The 19,946-nt window shown below is 38.5% G+C and overlaps 1 protein-coding gene across 1 annotated transcript in view; it reads left to right on the forward strand.

Annotated features, from left to right (window-relative positions):
- LARGE1 (LARGE xylosyl- and glucuronyltransferase 1) overlaps positions 1-19,946 on the forward strand; it is a 289,565-nt gene that overhangs the window by 215,173 nt on the left and 54,446 nt on the right. The window contains 1 exon segment of the mRNA XM_030450535.1: positions 12,122-12,226. Within this exon segment, the coding sequence (XP_030306395.1) occupies positions 12,122-12,226 (105 nt within the window).

The following is a 19,946-nucleotide window of genomic DNA, read 5'->3' on the forward strand; positions in this document are numbered from 1 at the left end:
GACTTTTCTAGACATTAGGACTCATAGACTTTTGCACCCTTTTTGCTTTTTACCCACAGAATGTCAACATTATCAAGAGAGCAAACTCCCTGTAATAAAGTCTGGGTCTTTCCCCATCTGTCTCACTAAATGCCACTTGGAGCAAGTGCCTTTTCATTTGACAGTAAAATCAATGAATGAAATATTAGAGGCTTGAATGATATGATGTGCAGAATACATTATGGGAGTTGTCATGTTTCAGTGGACATCAAGTCTTGCCCTTTCTTCCCATTATCATCAACATATCTACTTAATGAAACTTGCACCTTCTGTTCATCTCTCGTGTCTTTTCTTTCAGTTTTTAGCTGTAACTTTGGTAACACTAAAGTCTCTCTAGCTCAGGGAAGTGTAATAAAATTCTGCACTCTTTGTGTACTATTGGGGTCACACTTTTCATCTGTCTCAATTAAAACTAGACTTGCACTAATTAAATAAAGAAACAATGGAGAGGGAGAAGGAGCCTAAGCTGATTTTCATCATACTTGATTTTATCCCTTTACTCAGTTGAGACAGCCTTCTTCCTCTTTGTTCTGGGGTTCTTCAGAACAGAAGAAATCAATCAGTACTAAGACAATAAACAGGAAAAAAAGGGAAATGTCAGTGCTGAGGTGGACTTCAGTTAAACATCCTAAAACCCCTGAAACTATCCACAAAGATTGATTTGCAGAAGACTGAAGAATATGAGGATCTTATTGTTTTTTCCAAGCCTTACTGAATTCTCCATCAGGAATATTAACCACTTAATTTTCATGTTAGCAAAATGTAGTCAGTATATGTGATAAATACATATAATAAATACATGTAGTAAACAGCTGTAAATCAAGAAAGTAAACATTATCTGAGGCTTACTATCAATCCTTGAGACATTCTGTACTATTCCATCTTAGAGCTCCAAGTACTGTATTAGTGCTGGCTACCTTTGTGCCAATCTTAACTCTGTAGTGTTAGACAGTGTTATTACCTGCTGGCAAAACTGAATAAAAGCTATATATGATTTCAGGTTGAGTTTATGAGTAGATACATTTTCAGCAAGAGAACATCTCAGCCACTTTGCTCTGTAAATCCAGATGTCTCCAGGGTACAGGTTAAAAGACAGCAAAGGGCACAGAGAAAGAATGGTTGTGTTCAAATTTAAGAGCAATGCTGTGCACACTTATTAGGTATTTGCAGTGCTCCATCTCTTGATGAAAAAATAACTTGCAACACTGTGTCTGGATAAAAATTTCCATTCTGTTCTCCAGGTTATTCTTTTCCTCTAACATGTGCATCCACTATTTAGCCTGACTGCAGAATCGTGCCCTACTTAGAGAGGCTGAAGCTCAACAAAGAGATGACCCATCTGTGGTTGCACAGCCGGTCAACGTTAGAAAAAGGAACAGATCCCAGGATTCTTGAGCTGATCACTAAAGCATGAGGCTCCTAGTACAGGAACTGTTTTGTTGAATCAGGCAGAAGCACCTCCTATTCTGTAGGCTCAAGATGCAAAACAGCAGGTTGTTGTGTGGTATCAGAGCTCTATCATAATACCTGATACAGGAATAATTGTGCTTAATCATTAGATGTGAACAAATGTTTGCTGTATCATCTGACCATCTGATACTAGTGATGCATAAATAGTTTTTAGCTATAGTGTTTGTGAGCTTTAACATGTCTTGAAGCCCATAATTAAAAGCATAAGGTGACCTGTTTACCTATACCAATTGTCAGTATAGTAAGTGCCATTAACAGTGATGGCAATAAGTCACAGGCAGATGACAGTATCTTACTGCAATCTGTGTCTGCTGAAGAGACAACTCCTGAATTTTCATCCAGAAAAATTTTCTTCAGCTAGTAAAGCCACATTGCCAAGGGGAAATACAGAGCTTGGTTTATTTTTTAACAGAACTGAAACCAACAAAGGGGAAAAATAATGTCAACAGAGTTGTATTTCAACACCACATACAATAACTTGCCAACCTTTTTCACATTAAGTGGCTGACTGCATCCCTTTTCTACTAAACGTGGCAATGTTTTTTACTGGTTTGGTTTGGTTTGTTTTTTTACTTGTCACCAGAAAAGAAATCCTTTTCATTTCATTCATCTTAGGTTTTTTCCTGCCATTACTTCTTCATTCTGGGGCTTCTCTGATGATCAGAGAAAGTACTTAGTATTACACACCTACTGATTTCTTGCTTACAAAAAATCCTCGTGTGTCCATCAATTTACAATTTTTTTCCTCTTAAATAAAAAAGAAAGGGGGTTAATATCTTGATGTTTCTTTATGACAACTTCCAAAAAGGATCTGGAGCTTGTGCACAACTTTCATGAACAGTCTCCAGAATATTTGAAAGCTCTTCCTCTAAATCATTGCTAATAACAATAGTTTACCATTCCAGTGACCACGAATGCCAGTTACTGAAACCCGATGAAGTGTAGTGAAGCAGTGGTGTTATCTCCATTTTCCTGAATGAAAGTGAGGAGCAAACAGCCAGATGCTAACCTCTGTTATCCTGGTATGCATCTGAGTTCAGTTTGCTCAATTAATGGAGGCATCTTAAGGTTTACGTCACTCCAGCTGAAATGAACAGCTGCCTAAATGTCAAGAGAGAAGTGAAAAGACATGTCCAGAATCCCAGAGGATGTACCCAAAGTAAATCTATGGCAGAGCAGAATGTAGCATTCAGGGATGTGGTGAGAAAAACTCAGCCATCAGTGGATGCAGTGAGCTGACAGCTGCTCAAAAGGCTGGCTGAGTGGGAATTTCTAAATGATTGCTGCCAGTGACAGTTTAGGCACTAGGCTACTAAAAAGATCAGTGCCTCTCAGGATCTAAAATAAGTGTTCTGGGTCTTGCAAGTTCTGGTATGTGGTCACAGTTCACCACTCACCTCTCTGGTGACCTGGGAAATGTCACTCTGTCTGCATATGCCTCAGTTTCTCCTGAAGGAGGAGGTCTCTCCTTTGTGAAGTGCTAGTAATGAAAGACATTGCATAAGTTAGACTTTTGGTAACACATTGCAGGCTGCTGCTCAGCTCCCCGTTACTGAGACACATTTCACAGATAGGCTTTGTGCCAACAAAAATGTGCAAATCAGGACCTTATCCCATTTATAAAATTCTTACAGTTAAAACAGGCAGAGTCATGATGCAGGGACAATTTACTTTCATGCTCCTCACATGCTTCTCCAGGGCAGGTTTATTGCATTATCTTTGACAGGAGAAAAATAAGAATAAAAAATAAAAATAAAAAATAAAAATAAAACAAAATAAAAAATAGAAAAAAAAAAAAAAGAAAAAAGCACTTTCTTTGTTCAGTATTCATGTGTTCCTGCATAGCACAAATTCAAGTCATGGTTTTTATACCTTGTATATTCCTGAAACTGTGGGCACAGTCGTTTAAAATATTTTTTTCTCTAAAACAAATGCCTGAATAGTGGAAGTAGTGGTTTTGAATTGTCTTTGTTCACAGGATGTTTTGGTCCTTTCAGAGGAAGTTTATGATTTTGCATGAGTGTGGGGTTTTATACTGTATAAATGAGAAATTAAAAAGGAGACCATGATGGGGGAAAAGGTGTTAGGACACAAAATTTTTATCCTGTCATTTATGTTAACATATGTGAATAGGAGAGGTGTGTGGTCAGAGCAATAGGTACATCTTTCTTACCTCCTGCAGTAGTCTTGTTAGGACAGGATCCTTATCACCCAAGAGAGGGGTCATGTCAAGTGTCCTATTGCTCTTTATTAGATGTCTGTTCTACTGCTGGGACATTTTGTGTTATAAAAACATAAAAATTGAGATGAAGAAGGATAGGCTCAGCAGCATGTGAAGCTGGTATGAGCATCTCTTCTCTTCTGGACTAGCTTACAATTTCACTACATTTTCAGTGGTCAAACTCATTCTTCACTGGATTCCATGTTAGAGTACTTCTCTTGGCAACATGTTTGGCATATCTTTTCCTACCAGGTAGAAAACAAACAAAAACTTCTGTGCTTTTCCAAATCATAATATCTTAAAGTTCTTAAGTTGCTGGCAACACAGAAATTGTCAGGGTCATGAAAATGTTTAAAGGGAGAGTTAAAGAACTCTCCTTTGAGGAAAGACTGAGAGAGTTGGGGTTGTTCAGCTGGAGAAGGCTCTTAGGGACACCGTATTCCATCCTTTCAGTACTTGAAAGGGGCCTATAAGAAAGATAGGAACAACCTTTTTAGCAGGGCCTGTAGCAATAGGACAAATGAGGGTGGTGAAACACTGGAACAGGTTGCCCAGAGAGGCGGTGAATGCTCCATCCCTAGGAGCATTCAGGTTGGATGGGCTCTGAGTAACTTCTAACTGAGCGTGTTCCTGCTTACTGCAGAGAGGTTGGACTAGAGGACCTTTAGAGGTCCCTTCCAATCCAAACCTATCTATGACTATAGAGTCACACAGGAGCCTTGTTGTCATGGGCACACTAAACCTTGCCGTTGTCACAGAAGCCTCAAAAAGTTTTGTTCCAAAGTGAAGTGTTTTCTCTACACTTAGTCTCTTGTGCTCAGCTGCTGAGAATCCATTTTCCTGAAACTCTGCAGATGAAAGTGCTGCAAATATTAATGATAGATTTGTTCACTTTGCTGTGGTTTGCTGCACTCCTCACTGTCCTCTTAATTTTTTTTTTTTTTAACAAACTCCTTGGAGGAGAGAAGATGCACGGAAACCCAATATATTCTCTTCTTTTGATTGATTTAATTCTTTCATCTTTCCTTATGAAGATGAATCACAGATTTAGCTCCTTACCCAGCCTTTCTCAATCCAGTTCATTATACTTCATCCTCTTTTGTGTATGATTATGCCTTTTGAATCCTCCCTCCTACCACCTACAAAACACTTGTCACATTTCTTTCTGTACAGACTCTTGCAGAGTTATTCTTCTCTGGCCCAAGTTGCTGTAGCACATCACCTCCTCTGTGTACATCCAGAAGTCAGCTGATACCATTGCTTTAGATCCTTGTTCCAGCATTGCCAGGGGCTTTCTTATTCCTTTCAGTAGTTCCTTTCTCCTTCACTGAGTCAGCCTGGTCCATCTTGTTTTCCCCTGCCCTTGATGTAGTGTATCTACCTCTGCTTCACTTACCTATCCTCCTCTCTTATCAAGTATTCACTTACTGCCTGTTCCATTTCTTCCTCTCCTGGCACCAGTGTGCTATCCAATGTGATGCTTTCATTGGGGCATCCTATCCTATCCTATCCTATCCTATCCTATCCTATCCTATCCTATCCTATCCTATCCTATCCTGAGACAGTCCTGCAGTACCTTCAGTGAGCTACTCTTTGGCCTCTTTCTCATCCAAGTTGCTCCATGATAATTTTCCAATTAATTGTTAATCTCTATGAGCGATTAATCCACTAAGAAGGGCTAAGGGGCTGTTAGGAAACAACATATACTTGATGCATATGAGATATCAAATAATACAGTTAAGCTTGTGTGGGAGGCATTTTTCCCTGAAACTTGACTTTTCCACATGGAAAAGAGAAGTTCTTCACAGGAGAGACTGCCTTTTCTTATACCAATCTATGTATATACACACACATGTGCATCTATGCATGTGTATGTGTCTGGAGGTAAGTATACACACGTGGATATGTGCCTATACATATAATGCTTATATTTGTTATGTGTGTGCACACTTGAAAAATAAAAGCACAGTAAAGGTTACAGTAGTCAGTTCTGTTGATCAGTGTGTCCTGTCCTGTAAGGCATAAGACAAAATGTCATACTGTGTTTCTGAGAACAGGGAGACTTACATCACAGTGCACAGACAAGATTTCATGTGTGTGTTTTACACTGCATTCATGGTAATTTTCTTTTAACTTTATGAAGTAAAATGCAGTGAAATTTAGTGCTTGAAATATATTTTCAGAGGTAACTTAGGGCATTTGTTGCGTGAGAAGGAAGAGTCTTTTAAGGGGATGAGTGAGGACATAGCAGTACAGAGGAATGAGTTTGGGAGCAGGAAGAAACATGAATTGATACAGACAGGGCAAAAATTGCACAGGGCATCAATAGTGAGGATGAAAAGCCTGAAATTGACAGTGATTTGAAGAGGTGGATGAGAGATGTGGCAGGATAAGTGAAAAATTTTAGAAGCCACATATTTTGTATGAACCGGTGAAAGATCAGGGACTGGAAGGCCATAGAGAAAGGGTCAGTCACTCAAGCAAGACTTAACATGAAGTGCAACACATTCATCTGGTATCAGTCAGCATAAGTACACTGATTTTGTTGAAGTCATACAGATTTATACCAGCTAAGGATGTGGCCGCTAACATATCTGAAAGGAAACATATCTTATGCAGGGAAGGAGAGAAGAGTGAAAGGACATTAATGAGAGAATTTAACTCTGAGCTCTGCAGAAAATAACCCAGCTTCATTGTAACATTTATAGGTTCAGCTAGTCCTAACAATGTTCATCAGACTCAATACTGGCCAATTTAGAAATGTTTCAGCATTCGGAATATGAACCTTTTCCTCTCTTCCCTCTCATCAGCTTTTTATTCTTTATTTCTGTGTCCCGTTTTGGGCGCAGAACTCTGCATTTCTCCAGATTCCTGCCAAGCTTGAATCCTAAGTTCCTGTTGAGTCCTCCTCCTGTACTTTCAGCTACACTGGAACACGTGTGTTGCTCTGGCAGTACTTGGCTGTGAGTCCAGCATTCTTGTCTGTATAAAGTTCCTAATGATCTAAACCACAGCTGTTAAAGAAATTAGAAGTATCAAGATAGAGTTTTGCTCCTCAACAGTGTATAAATTTCTTACTACTTATGTTCTTAAAGACTGAAAAATATCTTGCACTTGCTTTTTGCTTTGGAGGCCTGTACCAAATGCAATTAAACCTTGTGAAAGTAACAGCCAGGAGAGCTGTTCTGGAATGAATCCCTCCTGTGATATCAGCTCATGCTTTGGCCATGTGAGACCAAAATGTGGCACAACATCCCACCCATTCCCACCCCTCTCACATGCCTTTTTATGTTCTCTTTCTGGTAAAAATGTTTGCTATGGCACCGTTATTATTACTGTGATTGCAGTGGAGTCATGTGAAAGCCTGTGTAGTGTCTAAGACTAAAAATAACCAAACCCAAGAGCAAACCAAATCAAAACATACGCAAAAAAAGACTTCCACCAAAGAAGATGATGAAAGTAGCTTTTGTAATTAATTTTTTACTACTTTTATTATTATTTGTAATAGCAAAATACCTAAAGGCAAGACCTGAGGTTAGGGTCATTTGTACCGGAGTCTAGAGAAGATAGAACTCTCTCAAACTGGTTAAAAATTGGAGGAGAATATGAAAGTATTGTTCATAGGCATCAGGATGGTACTGGGCACCAAATGAAACTACCAGATACAAGATTCAACATAAATAAAAGCTGATAATTCTTCAGATGTGTCACGTGCCACAAGTCACTGGAAGCTGGAGGACAACTATTAAGAAGTGCAGCCCTACAGCTGCGCTCCAGACTTCCCAGCTGCTACTCCCTGCTGCTGGAGAGTTCTGGATGGAGCTTCAGCCTAGCCCCATGGCAATATGCTTTCAGTAGAAACTAGCACACAGTTACTATTTCAGAGGACTTAAATTTGCAGTATGTGAGACAGGCTAAATGGGAGAGGGGTAAAAAATTATTTATCCCCCTTTTTATTAAGGGAGACTCGAGCAAGAGGCTGTTATGCGACCTGTCCATTGTCACCCAATAAATCAGAGCCAAGGAGCTGAGCTGAGATCTGGAGTCTCCTTCAATGCCTGAATTAGAGGATCATGCTTTCCCCTCCATTAGCCACCAAAAATCTATGAAGTGAAAACAGAATTTAAGACAGTGAGTTGTCAGGCTCAGAAGTATCTGTTTTTCCATGGAAACCTCTTCCCAGCGACAGCTAAGATTTTGCAAGTGCTTCTCATCATGTGAGGGCTGTCAGGGAGCTGTACCGTGCAAAATGCTGTAGCTGTGCAGCTGCCTTCTGGAGAGTCTTGTCCTGAAGCCAGGCAGCATACAGCCCCATTCCTGACAATTTAGCTGTAATTCTGCCTGCTTGATAATTTTTCACTGTGGTCACGCCAGAATCATAGCCTTGTTTTCTGTTGTCTGGCTGTTAGTGGTGATGTATGAATAAGTAAGAAGGACAGCTTCGTTTTCTTAAACTAAGTTGTGCCTGGAGTAACAGTGAGAGAAGTGCACTTCATCATAACTGCAGGGCCAGGGCAGAAAACAATGACAGAGCTTTGGCTGTTACTGGTGGTATTTTATTATAATAACTCTTAAAAAGAAGAAGCAGGCAACTGAGAATGCTGAATGATTCAAATTCCTTATGGTAGCCACTATGTCCTCATCTGGAAGAGTAACTTGTATAACTCTTTTATGCTTGCCTTTTACAAAACGCCACGGTCTTTCTTCTCAGAAAATCTGAATTCAGATTGTGGCCTGATCAGGGGTAAAATGAAACTGGTGAAGAGTTCCTTCAGAACTGCAGGAACCTTGCAGGGAAGGCGTGAGGAGTGGCAGAGAGACAGGTTGGGGCTGATGTATGGTCAGGGACCTGTGAGCAAAGAGCATTCATTGTGCCTGCATTGTACCATGCATTACTTTGGCTGGTGCCTCATTTCTATACCTTCACAGTGTATTTGAAAAAGTAAATAACTAAATTAAATAAGTGGTCATGCTCAGATATTCTAGACATATATTCTCACACTAAATCATTGATATAAAAAAATTATGAAAGCTTGGAGTAAAACATTATTAGTTGTTTGTTGGAAGGGAAAAATATTAGTTTATTTTGTTTATTTTGTTTGAACTTCTACATACAAAGGATAATGTGGTATGAATGGTATGTATTCTGCATCTGTATTATGTATCACGTTGGTTGATATCACTTAAAATGAGGAGGGTTGTACAATTAGATGTGGTTATTTTGCTATCTTCAGATCATAATATTTGAGGATTTTTCCCAGAAGATGTCAGAATGAAAACGCCTTTTTGGAACCATTACTGTTTGCTATGCAGCTGAAGTTATGTTTTCTTGATCATTTCTGCCTCAAAGTCAAGATCATAAAGACAGAGTAAAGGGAAATAAAAATACATTCATGTTTGGCAGAGACAGCAACACCATTTCAGCCTAGAGAAAGCAGAAATATAACTAGAGAAGATAAAAAACATATCTTCATAACTTTCTCCAAAGTGGCTTGCAAGACAAGCCATCGCATCTGCCCAGTAGGTTTTTCAACACCAGCAAGAGTTACAACAGCCTGACAAGTAGCATAGTGCTCTACCCTAGGACGGTACATGGACATGTGCACATTCCCAGACCATTGCAAAAGCAAAAAAGGAAAAAAAAAAAAAGGGAAAAAAAAAAAGGGAAAAAAAAAAAAAAAGCTGAAAAAAGATGTCTTAGCTACCACATTTTATTTTGTCTTTGTGTCAAGTTAAAAGGACAAGTACAGGCAGTTTTTTGAGCTCAGTTGATACACAGTAAGTCACATTATCTGATCCATGTATTAAAACACTAAAGCTTACATGATGTTAATTTCTGCCTTCATCCATATCCCATATCAAACCTCAAGGAATGCTGATGGGAACAGGATTTGTTCTGGTGTCATCAAAAATAAAAGGAAAAGAAGAAAACGATACAGCTACAATAAAGACATGTGAACATAGTTTCCTAAGCCTTTCCAGTTTATCTTAGCATGAGAAATAACAACTGATAAATAAGTATTTTTGGGGTTCATTTTCATAACTGAGATTTTTGGATGGGGAGGTAGGAAAGAAAAACCATTAACAAGCATCAAGGCTTGTTCATATTTTATTATTCATCAGTTTGAAGGCTGAACTCTGGCCTGTTGGGAAATGCATGGGGCTAAAATAATGAAAGCAGACTGATGCTCTGTAGTAAGGAAGTTTAGTATCTGCTTCTTGCAAATGGAATTCTGAATTTTTATTTTTTTTTTTTAAGTCTTAACAGTACTATTCTGAGAGGGAGCCATGGACTGCTGATTTGTGAAATGCTCTGTTAGAATATGGGCAGGTCAATGTCTTCCTACCAGCTGTGCTGCACCTGAATTTTTTATTAGGTTTTTTCCCCTCATCCTTTACTAGCCATGGTGATTTCCCATTTTTTTTTCCTATTTTATTCTGTCTCACCTGTAAGGGAATAGTTACAAAGAATATAGAGTCTTCCAGCATGGAATCAACAAGTGCTGGTTCAAATTGTGCTCCTCAGTCTTTTTTGGCTAAGACTTATTTCAGCCAATTGAGATCCTTTTCATATTTCCTCCTTGTGTGCCCCTTTCCCTATGGCACCTCATGCCCTGTGCAGTTTGTTCCATGTGTCTCACAGGTTGAGAGACACTGCAGTTTATAAACAAATCATTGCTTAGGATGCATCTGCCTCTAACTTGTCACTCTATTTTCCTTGTGCACTGAACTCTGTTAATATTACCAGTTTTCAGTAGCATCGATGGGGTGATAAATGTGTGTATACCAAATGTGCATACCAAATGATCTTTGGTATAATCTTTCTGCTTTTCCACCTTCTTAAAAAATAAGTTATGGAGCATAATGTGAAAAAGTAAACGTATCAATTATCTATAGAATATAATGGAAAAGGAGAGACATCATTAGAAAATTAAGTCTGGTGAGGACTGGCATATTGTGATTAGGATAGAGTAGGATGATCCTGAACAGTGGTGTGGAGTGGACTTGGTAATCCCTCAAAGTTAATTTCTAGATTGATTTCTGTTCACCCCTTGTATGCATTCATAATGTTCTGATTTATTTGTTATATGCACTAGCCACTCATTTCTGCACATAGTGTTTGAAACAGCAGTCAGGATACATGTGGGAGTTATTGACATTTCACTGAATTAGAGATACCTCAGGAGAGTTTCACAGTCGTCTGACCTATCCTAGCAACTTCCTAGCTGATTGTAAATTTTAATTAATCAGTTCTGTCTTTATGTCTTGCTTACCAGCCCCATCTTGTTTTGAGCCTATGGCAATGGTCCTACATAAGTAATATATAATGACCACTTAATGTTTTCAGTGTGCTGCTGTGACCATACACCCAATTTTATGAGCATAGGTGGGATTTGAAAATATGCCTTCAGAGAATGATGCTAAATTACAGTCTCCAAAGGTTGCAAAGTAATGTCCAATCCTAGGGTTAAGGCCTTCACTAAGTGGGTCCTTCTGTCAAAAGGACCATTCCCTTCCTGGTCTTTGACTTGATCCAAATGCAGTTTTTGTCTTCCCTCCATTCTCTGTTACCAGAGCATCAGTTCAATCACTTCTCTGATTTGCATTTTATACAGCACATTTCAAGGTAGATAATTAAGTCCTTATCTATATAAACATTCACTTTTCAGTTGATTTTTAAGCAGTACAAACCTTCTAGACATATTTGATTTAAAACACGTTTTACTCTAGCTGAAGCCAGCTGCTAATCAATGTAAGCTAAACCAAAATAAGCCCATCTAAAACTGAAATAATAATTTCTGTGCAGCGTGCCACACAGGCTTACCTAAATGACTTTTAAATTACTCTCTTAACTGAAAAGAGTGCAACTTTCTTGTGCAGGTAAACTCTTAGAATCTGGTTATTTCCTGATCAAAAGGGATTTCCTTTGTGAAGGAAGAAAAAAAATCCCTGAAAAGTCGCGAGGAGCATGGGAAGAGAATAATTTGTTATAGTGAGCCTTATTCTTCAATTAAATTATCTCCATCAGAGTATGAACAGATCTTCATATTAGATGATCATTTTACCAACACTTAGTTCTCACTAGGAGGATTTGCCATCATTGTATTCCAAAATCAAGCAGCATTCAGATTTGTCTGGGTGATGTATTTTTGTCAGCATGACAAAGGTTCCCACTGTGTTTAATTACTCAGACTAGCCAGGGGAGAAGGAAAGAAATGAGCCATGCTGAGTTTGCTGTGCCAGGGTTGCATAAGCAGGCACCTTCTGAATGCTTGAAAGGAAGCAGCACCCCAGTTTCTTCTGGCTGCCCCTCTTCAAATTTCATGTTTGCTTCATATTGATTGACTTGTCTTTTGTCTCATGATCTTTTTGCAATTTGCTCGTTTCTAGGGCAGCAAGTTCTTGGCTTGGTGGAGAACCAGAGTGATTGGTATTTAGGCAACCTTTGGAAGAATCATCGGCCCTGGCCAGCACTTGGGAGAGGCTACAACACAGGTAGGTCCTGAGGGTTTTCTTGGTCTTAATGTTTGCACTGAGCATGCAAGCAGCCTCCTGGTACACAGCTTGATATGTAGTAACCTGCATCTCCTTTCCTAACTGATTACAAAATTTATCACTTAAACCAGTAAAAATGATGTATTGTGATGCATTTTGGAGTTTTGGGTCCTGTACTGCTATGAGAACACTCTGTTCCTTCTGTAAATGGTCTTAAGAAAGATTGTATGACATCCTTTGGGGAAGGACAAAGCTTCTCAGCAGTCTGACACATCCCCAGCACATCTCCTACAAAATTTCTGTCCGTGATGAAGCAGATGTAGGACTAGCAAGAGGAAGACAATAGGTATCAAGGCTCATTTTCTGTAGAGAGGTAAATGGTATTACAAAATATCAGCCCAATAAAAATATAACTCCTGCAGGACAGCAACAGAGTCATAATTGTCCTAATAAAATGCAAACTACTGGCCATCAATTTCTGCTGCTGTGAGAAAGGAATAAAGGCACTAGATCAGATAATTTATCAGGTTACAGGAGACAGGTTTTCACACTGATTTGTGTTTGGTATGTGAGAAAACATACCAGGTGCATCAAGAACACACATATACATCTAAATCATTTTGATGCTAGGCTTTAGATGCTGATACAGTGAGTTAGGTTCCCTCTCTATTTGTAATAAAAGGGCAGAACAGATGGTGAAGCCTCCATTTAGACAAGATTAGTCCATTTAAATATCTGTGCACCATCAGGAAATTATTCACCATACTTGTGGTTTTGCTTTGCAGAAATATATTGGGTTGAATTAAACAGACTAATTAGAAAAAGGATTGCACAAGTTACTGTTGCACAAGTTACAATACATTTGTATTCTATATTCTTTTGTATATTTTGGGGTAATCATGCCAGTTTTGGGAAATTTTTATTTCAGCCTTTGTTCTGTAGAAATGTTAGAAAGAATAACAGATCACAGATAGTAATGGGTACAAGGTTTTGGCAAAAGAGGTTTGTTTTTTGTTTCTCCACTTGTCAGAACAGAAGTGCATCTATAAAGGCTTGGGCTGCCCAGCCATCCCCCCTACCTCCAGAAGAAGCATGACACTGAGTTTCATGGGTTTGTCCTGAAACTTGAAAGCTTATATTACACACAACTAATCTTGTTGATGTCAGTTCTGTTCAGTGTAACACCATAAAGCAGTATCTCTTATTCTCCTGAGAGATGACTACCTTTGATAATTACTTTCTTTCTGCTGTGTTTTTGCTTTTTCCTTTCTGCCATTTTAATGCTGGCAGAGGGAAACGTGTCAACCACGTAATATTAGAATATCCCAGAAATACATGGTAGGTAGTATCTAAAGTTCAGTTTTTTAAATCAAAATGTTGTAAAGCTTTAATCCTCATAGTTTTAGCTTACTGTTCCAAATGAACGGAGATACAGAGATACCAAATGTCAATATATCACAAAATTCTTCCACAGAAAGCAAAAATAGGTAAATGGCTGCAATCTTTCACATACATTACACATGTTAATTCTTAGTACGTGTTAGTACATAGCTACCCAGGCCATGAATAATCCTGTCCATTACGTTAGTAGGCTCACAATTTCTTTCTCCAGACAATTCACCTGTAGTTAGAATTTTTATTTTTATTTTTTTTTTTAGAAAGAAAACCAGAAGGTAGGTAATGACTGGAAGATTGACAAGTGATCGTAAGAAGTGGAATGATGTTTTTTCAAGTACATGGAACAAGAGGTCACTGAGTGAAACAGTGCACTCTCTGAGAAGTAGCAAAAGATGTTATTGACAGAATCAGCATCATTTACTATAATTTTCTTAATTGAATTCATTGTTTGCCTCAGTAATCTAGCCACAATTTGAGGTATAAATCTCTCAGGGAAGATGAAATACCAAGTGAACTGGAGCTTGCCTGATGTGTTCAGTAAATTAAAATAATTGACACTGAACGCAACACTGGACAAGGTGGATTCTGAAAACTAAATGGAGGGAGGCAGGAAACAGAGGGAATAACTCTCAGCAAACCACTCATGGAAAACATGGGCCAGAAAAGGGAAGACTCTGAAATGCAGCTGAGGAGAGTAGTACAGAGAACACTAAAAGGCCCCCCCCAAAACCCTGAAATTTTAATGAGCTAAACAAAGCTGGGTCAGGGGGAAGCTTTCAGACAGACTTTGCTCTTGGGAGACTATTTACTACAGTCCTGGGATACAGTCCTAGGAAAATGGATTTTTACGTGAGCCTCTTCAGCCAGACCCAGCCCTGGCAGATTTGATGCAGAAGCAATCCTCAAAGTCTAAATTTTTCCACTCCTTCCTCCCAGTTTCTGAAGAAAATACTTTATCTTTTATTCCTACTTTTCTGTGTCTAAGCCACTCTGGACAACATACAGGCTGGGGGAGTCCCAGAAGACAGATACATTAAAGCCAAAGGTGTGTTTGTTCCCTCTCCTCTGGCTCTTTAAACCCTGTAAGCATGTGTGTTCTCCTATTCCTTTGTGCTCAGGCCAAATCTCCTGACAGCCAACACAGATTTTCAAGAAAAGATTTTATTTTGTTGTTTTTCATCCTTCTTCCCCACTTGCACAGGCCGATAATCCAAGTCATACTTTAGTCCATAATAATATAATCTTAGGAAAAACAGAGCAAACTCAGAAGTCAGTTCAATGACAATTTAATTGGTGTTTAAAATGATTTAGTTAGAACCATTCTTTATTTGAGATAACATTGCCTTGCTCAAGCCATTTTAAACACAGTTCCTTCTGTACCCCATTTTTTTTGCTCCTCATTGACCGAAACTCAGTAAGCTGCTTAGTCAAATACTTCTTTTATATATCATCCATTCCATTTTACTTGTCTACATTGAGATTAACTTTACAGACTCCTAATACATTAGTTATAGCACATTTTTCTTTCTGTATAATATATGTGGTCTTTCACAGGCAGTATTGTCTGCTCTATGAATTTTCTTTTTACAGATACTAAACTGACAGCTCCAGAATTGCACTGTATAGTTTTTTCATTTCTGGACTAACAGTCATCTTAGTCCTCAGAAAATATCATATCAAAGACATTCTAAACATAAAAGCTTTTAGTACTTTGTCTGCCTTATACTTTCCATCATGGTGAAGCACAGCCTTTAAAAGTAGATTCTGGTGACCTGTTACCATAATTTCAGGCCACTTGCTCAGATGGTGCAAATCACCTCTGGCTTCTCTGGCTTTAATGCAGGAAGGTCAATTTGCATCAGCTGAGAATGGACACTGAGCCTTTCAAATGGAGCAAATCTGTGTCTGTAATTCTGGTGCCAAGCGGGGGCATCGTAAAAACTTAGGTCCAGGGTTTTTCAGGCTTCTAGCCTACAGAAGCTTGTCCTGAGGATTAGAGTCTCATCAAGCAGTTGCCCTACTGCAACTACTAGATACTGTAAGGAGGTGTCTTAACAGCTTAAGCTGAGGATTCATACTCCCACGCTGGGAAATGTCACATTACCAGATTTGTGGATGAGAACAGAAGGGAATGGCTGGCACCTAACACTTACCAGGCTGCATGTGCACTGCGCATTATTACTCCCATGTTTGTAATGACCGGGAGAATGCTCGAATGAATCTCATTCCCTTATTGTTTTCCTGAAAAAAAAGGACCTATGGAAGATGAATTGGAAATGGAAAGTGTATGTTATGTCACTGTTGCATAATATTTAACAATTGTGGATAATAAAGACAAGCATAGGGCAGACTGTTTATATGAAATCAGACTGGATCACATCTTGTGCTTCTTCATGATGATACTTTGCATCTTCAGTGCAGAGAGGAACTTACTAGTAAAGCAGGGGAAAATGAGGCAGTGTTAGTCATGGAACTTCTTGTTGTCCTGCCCTTGAAACATGATCACCCCTTTCATCTGAGCTCCATGGGCTTCTGCTCACAACACTGTGGTAATGGGTCCCACGTTAAGAAGTGCTGAGCCCTTTTCGTGTAATCAGACATTTCTATTTTTCAGAAATCCTCACAGTCCATGCTTTAAATAGTTATTGTTTCCTAATTCTGCTACCAAAATACATTTCTCTCCCTCTAGAAGAGTCAGAATTCCATGACAGCCATCTGAATATAGCACTAATTTACAAACTAAATTCCACAGATTCTGACTCAAACTAGTGCTTTACTCCATAATGTGAAGAAAGGTGTATAGTCACTGCTTGAGAGAGGAGATTTTTCTGAATTGTTTCAGTAGATGGAGAAGTCAGAAAACTCATGATTTATAGAACCTTTAAATACCCATCTTCTGGGCTTGACTCAGTTTAGCCGTGTCCTCTCTAAAATCATTGTGATATTTCTACCTCCCATTACATAAAATGTGAGTCACATTTGGTACAGGAACTGGTATCATCAGGTTTGGTTGTAAGTTAAGGACCTTTAGCAAACAGATGAAAAATACATTTTAGCAATAAAAAAAAAGAGTAAATGAAGTCCAACGGCAATGTCAAGGGGAAAAGTAGCATTTTCCTCACCTACTCATATTCACACTGTACCAGTTTTTTGTTTTAGATTATTCCCCCTTTAAGAAACTGTGAGTTCATCCAGCAAATGTTGTTATAGTGCAAAGCATACTGATACACATGTACTTAGGAACACACAACAATGCATTTGAAGTACAGGTGTCATGCACATTGTTCAGGTAGCAATTTAGGAAGTGCCAACACATTGTTGCCTTTCAGCTCAACAGGAGATTCCATTCTTTTTCTGCCAATGGTGAAAAGCTAAAATGATGATTCTGCTGTTGATGACCACATCCCTGTCTTCATTGGCTATAATCTGTAACTTGCTGTTAAAACCAAGCTATCTTGTAGCTGACTACCCTCAACAGATAACATCCTTTCCAGTCTTTCTCATGTAGTTTCTAAAGCATGTCATGTACCAAGAGCTTGTTACAGCATGCTTGACATTTCTGAAATGAAGGTCAATATGTATTTGATTTGGAAAATGGTGCCTCTCATTTAGAAAGGCTTATCCATGTGGTAATGACATGGTTATGGGTGAATAACTCTACTGTTCATTGCATTCTGAGCTACATCCTTTGCTCTTTGCAATTGAATCTATCGAACCCTGCAATGACCATCTTTTTCAAAAACAACACCTGAGCTTCTTTGAAACACTGAAAACTTTAATCTCCTATGAAACCTGTGATGAAAATATAGTGGCATTCAGAATGTCTGTACCAGACTCCAGTTTCCATTGTATGGGAGTAAATAAATAGTATTTCTTTTTAGTTGAATGTATTGTCATAGTTTGGGGGTTTGTACTGGTCTCACTTGAGTTCATAATTTGAAATTGTCCATGTAGTGTACATAAATAGGATATATACACAAAGTATTACAATCTAATTATTAAAGAATCGTTCTGAAATGTAGTATTTTTAGCTTGATCAAGACTGTTCTTTATGTGAACATATGTAGCTTGATGAGTAATTACATTGTCCAGCACTCTGAAAGGGCCTCTCTTTATTGTAGAGGAGCCATCGTTGGCAGGTTAAATTTAGATGAAAGACTTGCACATAAAAGCTTAGTAGAGGTATCCAGGTGCCTAAACAGAGAACAAAAACTTCTATTGTATGACAGGAGAACCCCAGACAAATGCATAGTAATAGTAAAACCAGTACTTTTTCTTCTGAAGTGCAAGTTCACTTTCCAGTTTCTCATTGTGCTCATAAAAGTGACTATGTGAAGACAGTTCCTTTTTGTAGCTACAGAAACAGAGGTTTCAGCTACAGTCTCAGGGTACAGAAAGTGGCCTCACAGTTGGACTCCATCTTTGGACTTTAACAGGTAGCCTGGTGCCTGCCATAGAAAGAGGAAGAGTAACTGAGGTGCCCTTCTACACCCTGTCACCCCTAAGGATGTGCCAACAAAATCCAGTTGCATTTGGTCGTAATCTGATCACCCTCTTAGGTGCTATTGGCCACAGAAATCACTATGCTTTAATCATTTTAATATTAGGGCAATTCAAACCTTTCCCCTTTAAAAAAATATTTAAAAAAAAAAAAAAAAAAAAAGTGATCACTATGATCTGTGGAGAAGCAGCTCTTTCCTTTTCCTTTTCCTTTTCCTTTTCCTTTTCCTTTTCCTTTTCCTTTTCCTTTTCCTTTTCCTTTTCCTTTTCCTTTTCCTTTCCTTTTCCTTTCCTTTTCCTTTTCCTTTTCCTTTTCCTTTTCCTTTTCCTTTTCCTTTCCTTTTCCTTTTCCTTTTCCTTTTCCTTTTCCTTTCCTTTTCCTTTTCCTTTCCTTTCCCTTTCCCTTTCCCTTTCCCTTTCCCTTTCCCTTTCCCTTTCCCTTTCCCTTTCCCTTTCCCTTTTCCTTTTCCTTTCCCTTTTCCTTTCCCTTTTCCTTTCCCTTTCCCTTTCCTTTTCCCTTTCCCTTTCCCTTTCTCTTTCCCTTTCCCTCTTCTTCTTCTTCCTCTTCCTTTTCCTCTTTTCCTTTTCCTTTCCCATTGTCTCTCTTATGTCTCTATCCTCAGCTACATCCTGACTGATTTTTCCTGCTGTACTCTCTGTCCTCCACTTGTCCCTGTCCAACTGAACTCCACTTCTTGGAGCAGGTATATTTTAAAATGTAGATCAGGCTCCTTGTTCAGGTCTAATTTCCACAGGTCAAAGATGAATACTTAGAAATTAATAACATCTCAAGAAAACACTAGAAAATTTTCCATGAAGTTGGGAAAAATGGCTCCCAAAGCTTATCTAGGAGAGAGTCCTGGGAATGTTTGATCCTAGCTTAGAGGTATCTGCAGGAGAAAATAACATTTCTTAATAAAGGGCTTCCAAATTTAATAAAAGTTCAGCAAGATCAAATGACTGAAAGTTCAAAGACATGTTCAAATTAGAAATAAGGGAAGTATACTTCATCAGAGTAATTATACACTGGAATAATTTACCAAACTTTGTGAGAGATTATCCAGTATTGCAAATTTTTAAATCAAGACAGTGTTTTTCTATAAGTTATGCTCTAGTTAAAGCACAAATTGATTTTGAAAAATATTATGGCCTCTGTTATGCAAGAGCTAGAAATTATCCCTTTTGACTTTATCACTTAAATATGTATTTAACTGAGATTTTGTTTTCCTCTTGGCTGAATTCACCTAGGCATCCAGGCAAAGAAAATAACGAAAAACCTGCTGTGTAGGAACTCACTGCATTTTTAGTATTGAAGGAGGAGAAAAATTCTTAAAACTTGGTAGATTTTTCCACATTTCCCCCATGTCATGAGTCTTTTTGAACCTCATTTTTTAAAGTGCTTTATAATAGGATGTGTGCCTGGCCATCTTTTTGTTAGTGTCAACTTACAGCACCTCTGTTATGACTCCCAGACATGTAGAGAGATGTACAGTGAATAGCTGTTGGGTGATACTTGTGCATGGCAGTGATGAGAGACACATTTTGAGACATCTCTCCACTCCTCCATTTAGATTGGTCATTACCATTGTTCTATGGTATATGGAGGCTGAAACCTCCCTTCCTCTTTCACTTTACTGGTCTGAAGCTAAAGTGTGTTGAGTTGAGGTTTCAAATTTCTGGATTTTTTTCTGAGCAAAAACTTTCCTAGTCTTTTCACTTTCAAGAGATTTTCATGATTTGCCTCTTTGGGGCTTCAGGTTGGTTCTTTTTCCCCATCTTGAAAGCAATCTCCCTAGTTTAACAACTGAGAAGTCCTTTGAAT

Source organism: Calypte anna, chromosome 1 (genome assembly GCF_003957555.1).
Source record: "Calypte anna isolate BGI_N300 chromosome 1, bCalAnn1_v1.p, whole genome shotgun sequence".
In the NCBI taxonomy this organism is placed as follows: domain Eukaryota; kingdom Metazoa; phylum Chordata; class Aves; order Apodiformes; family Trochilidae; genus Calypte; species Calypte anna.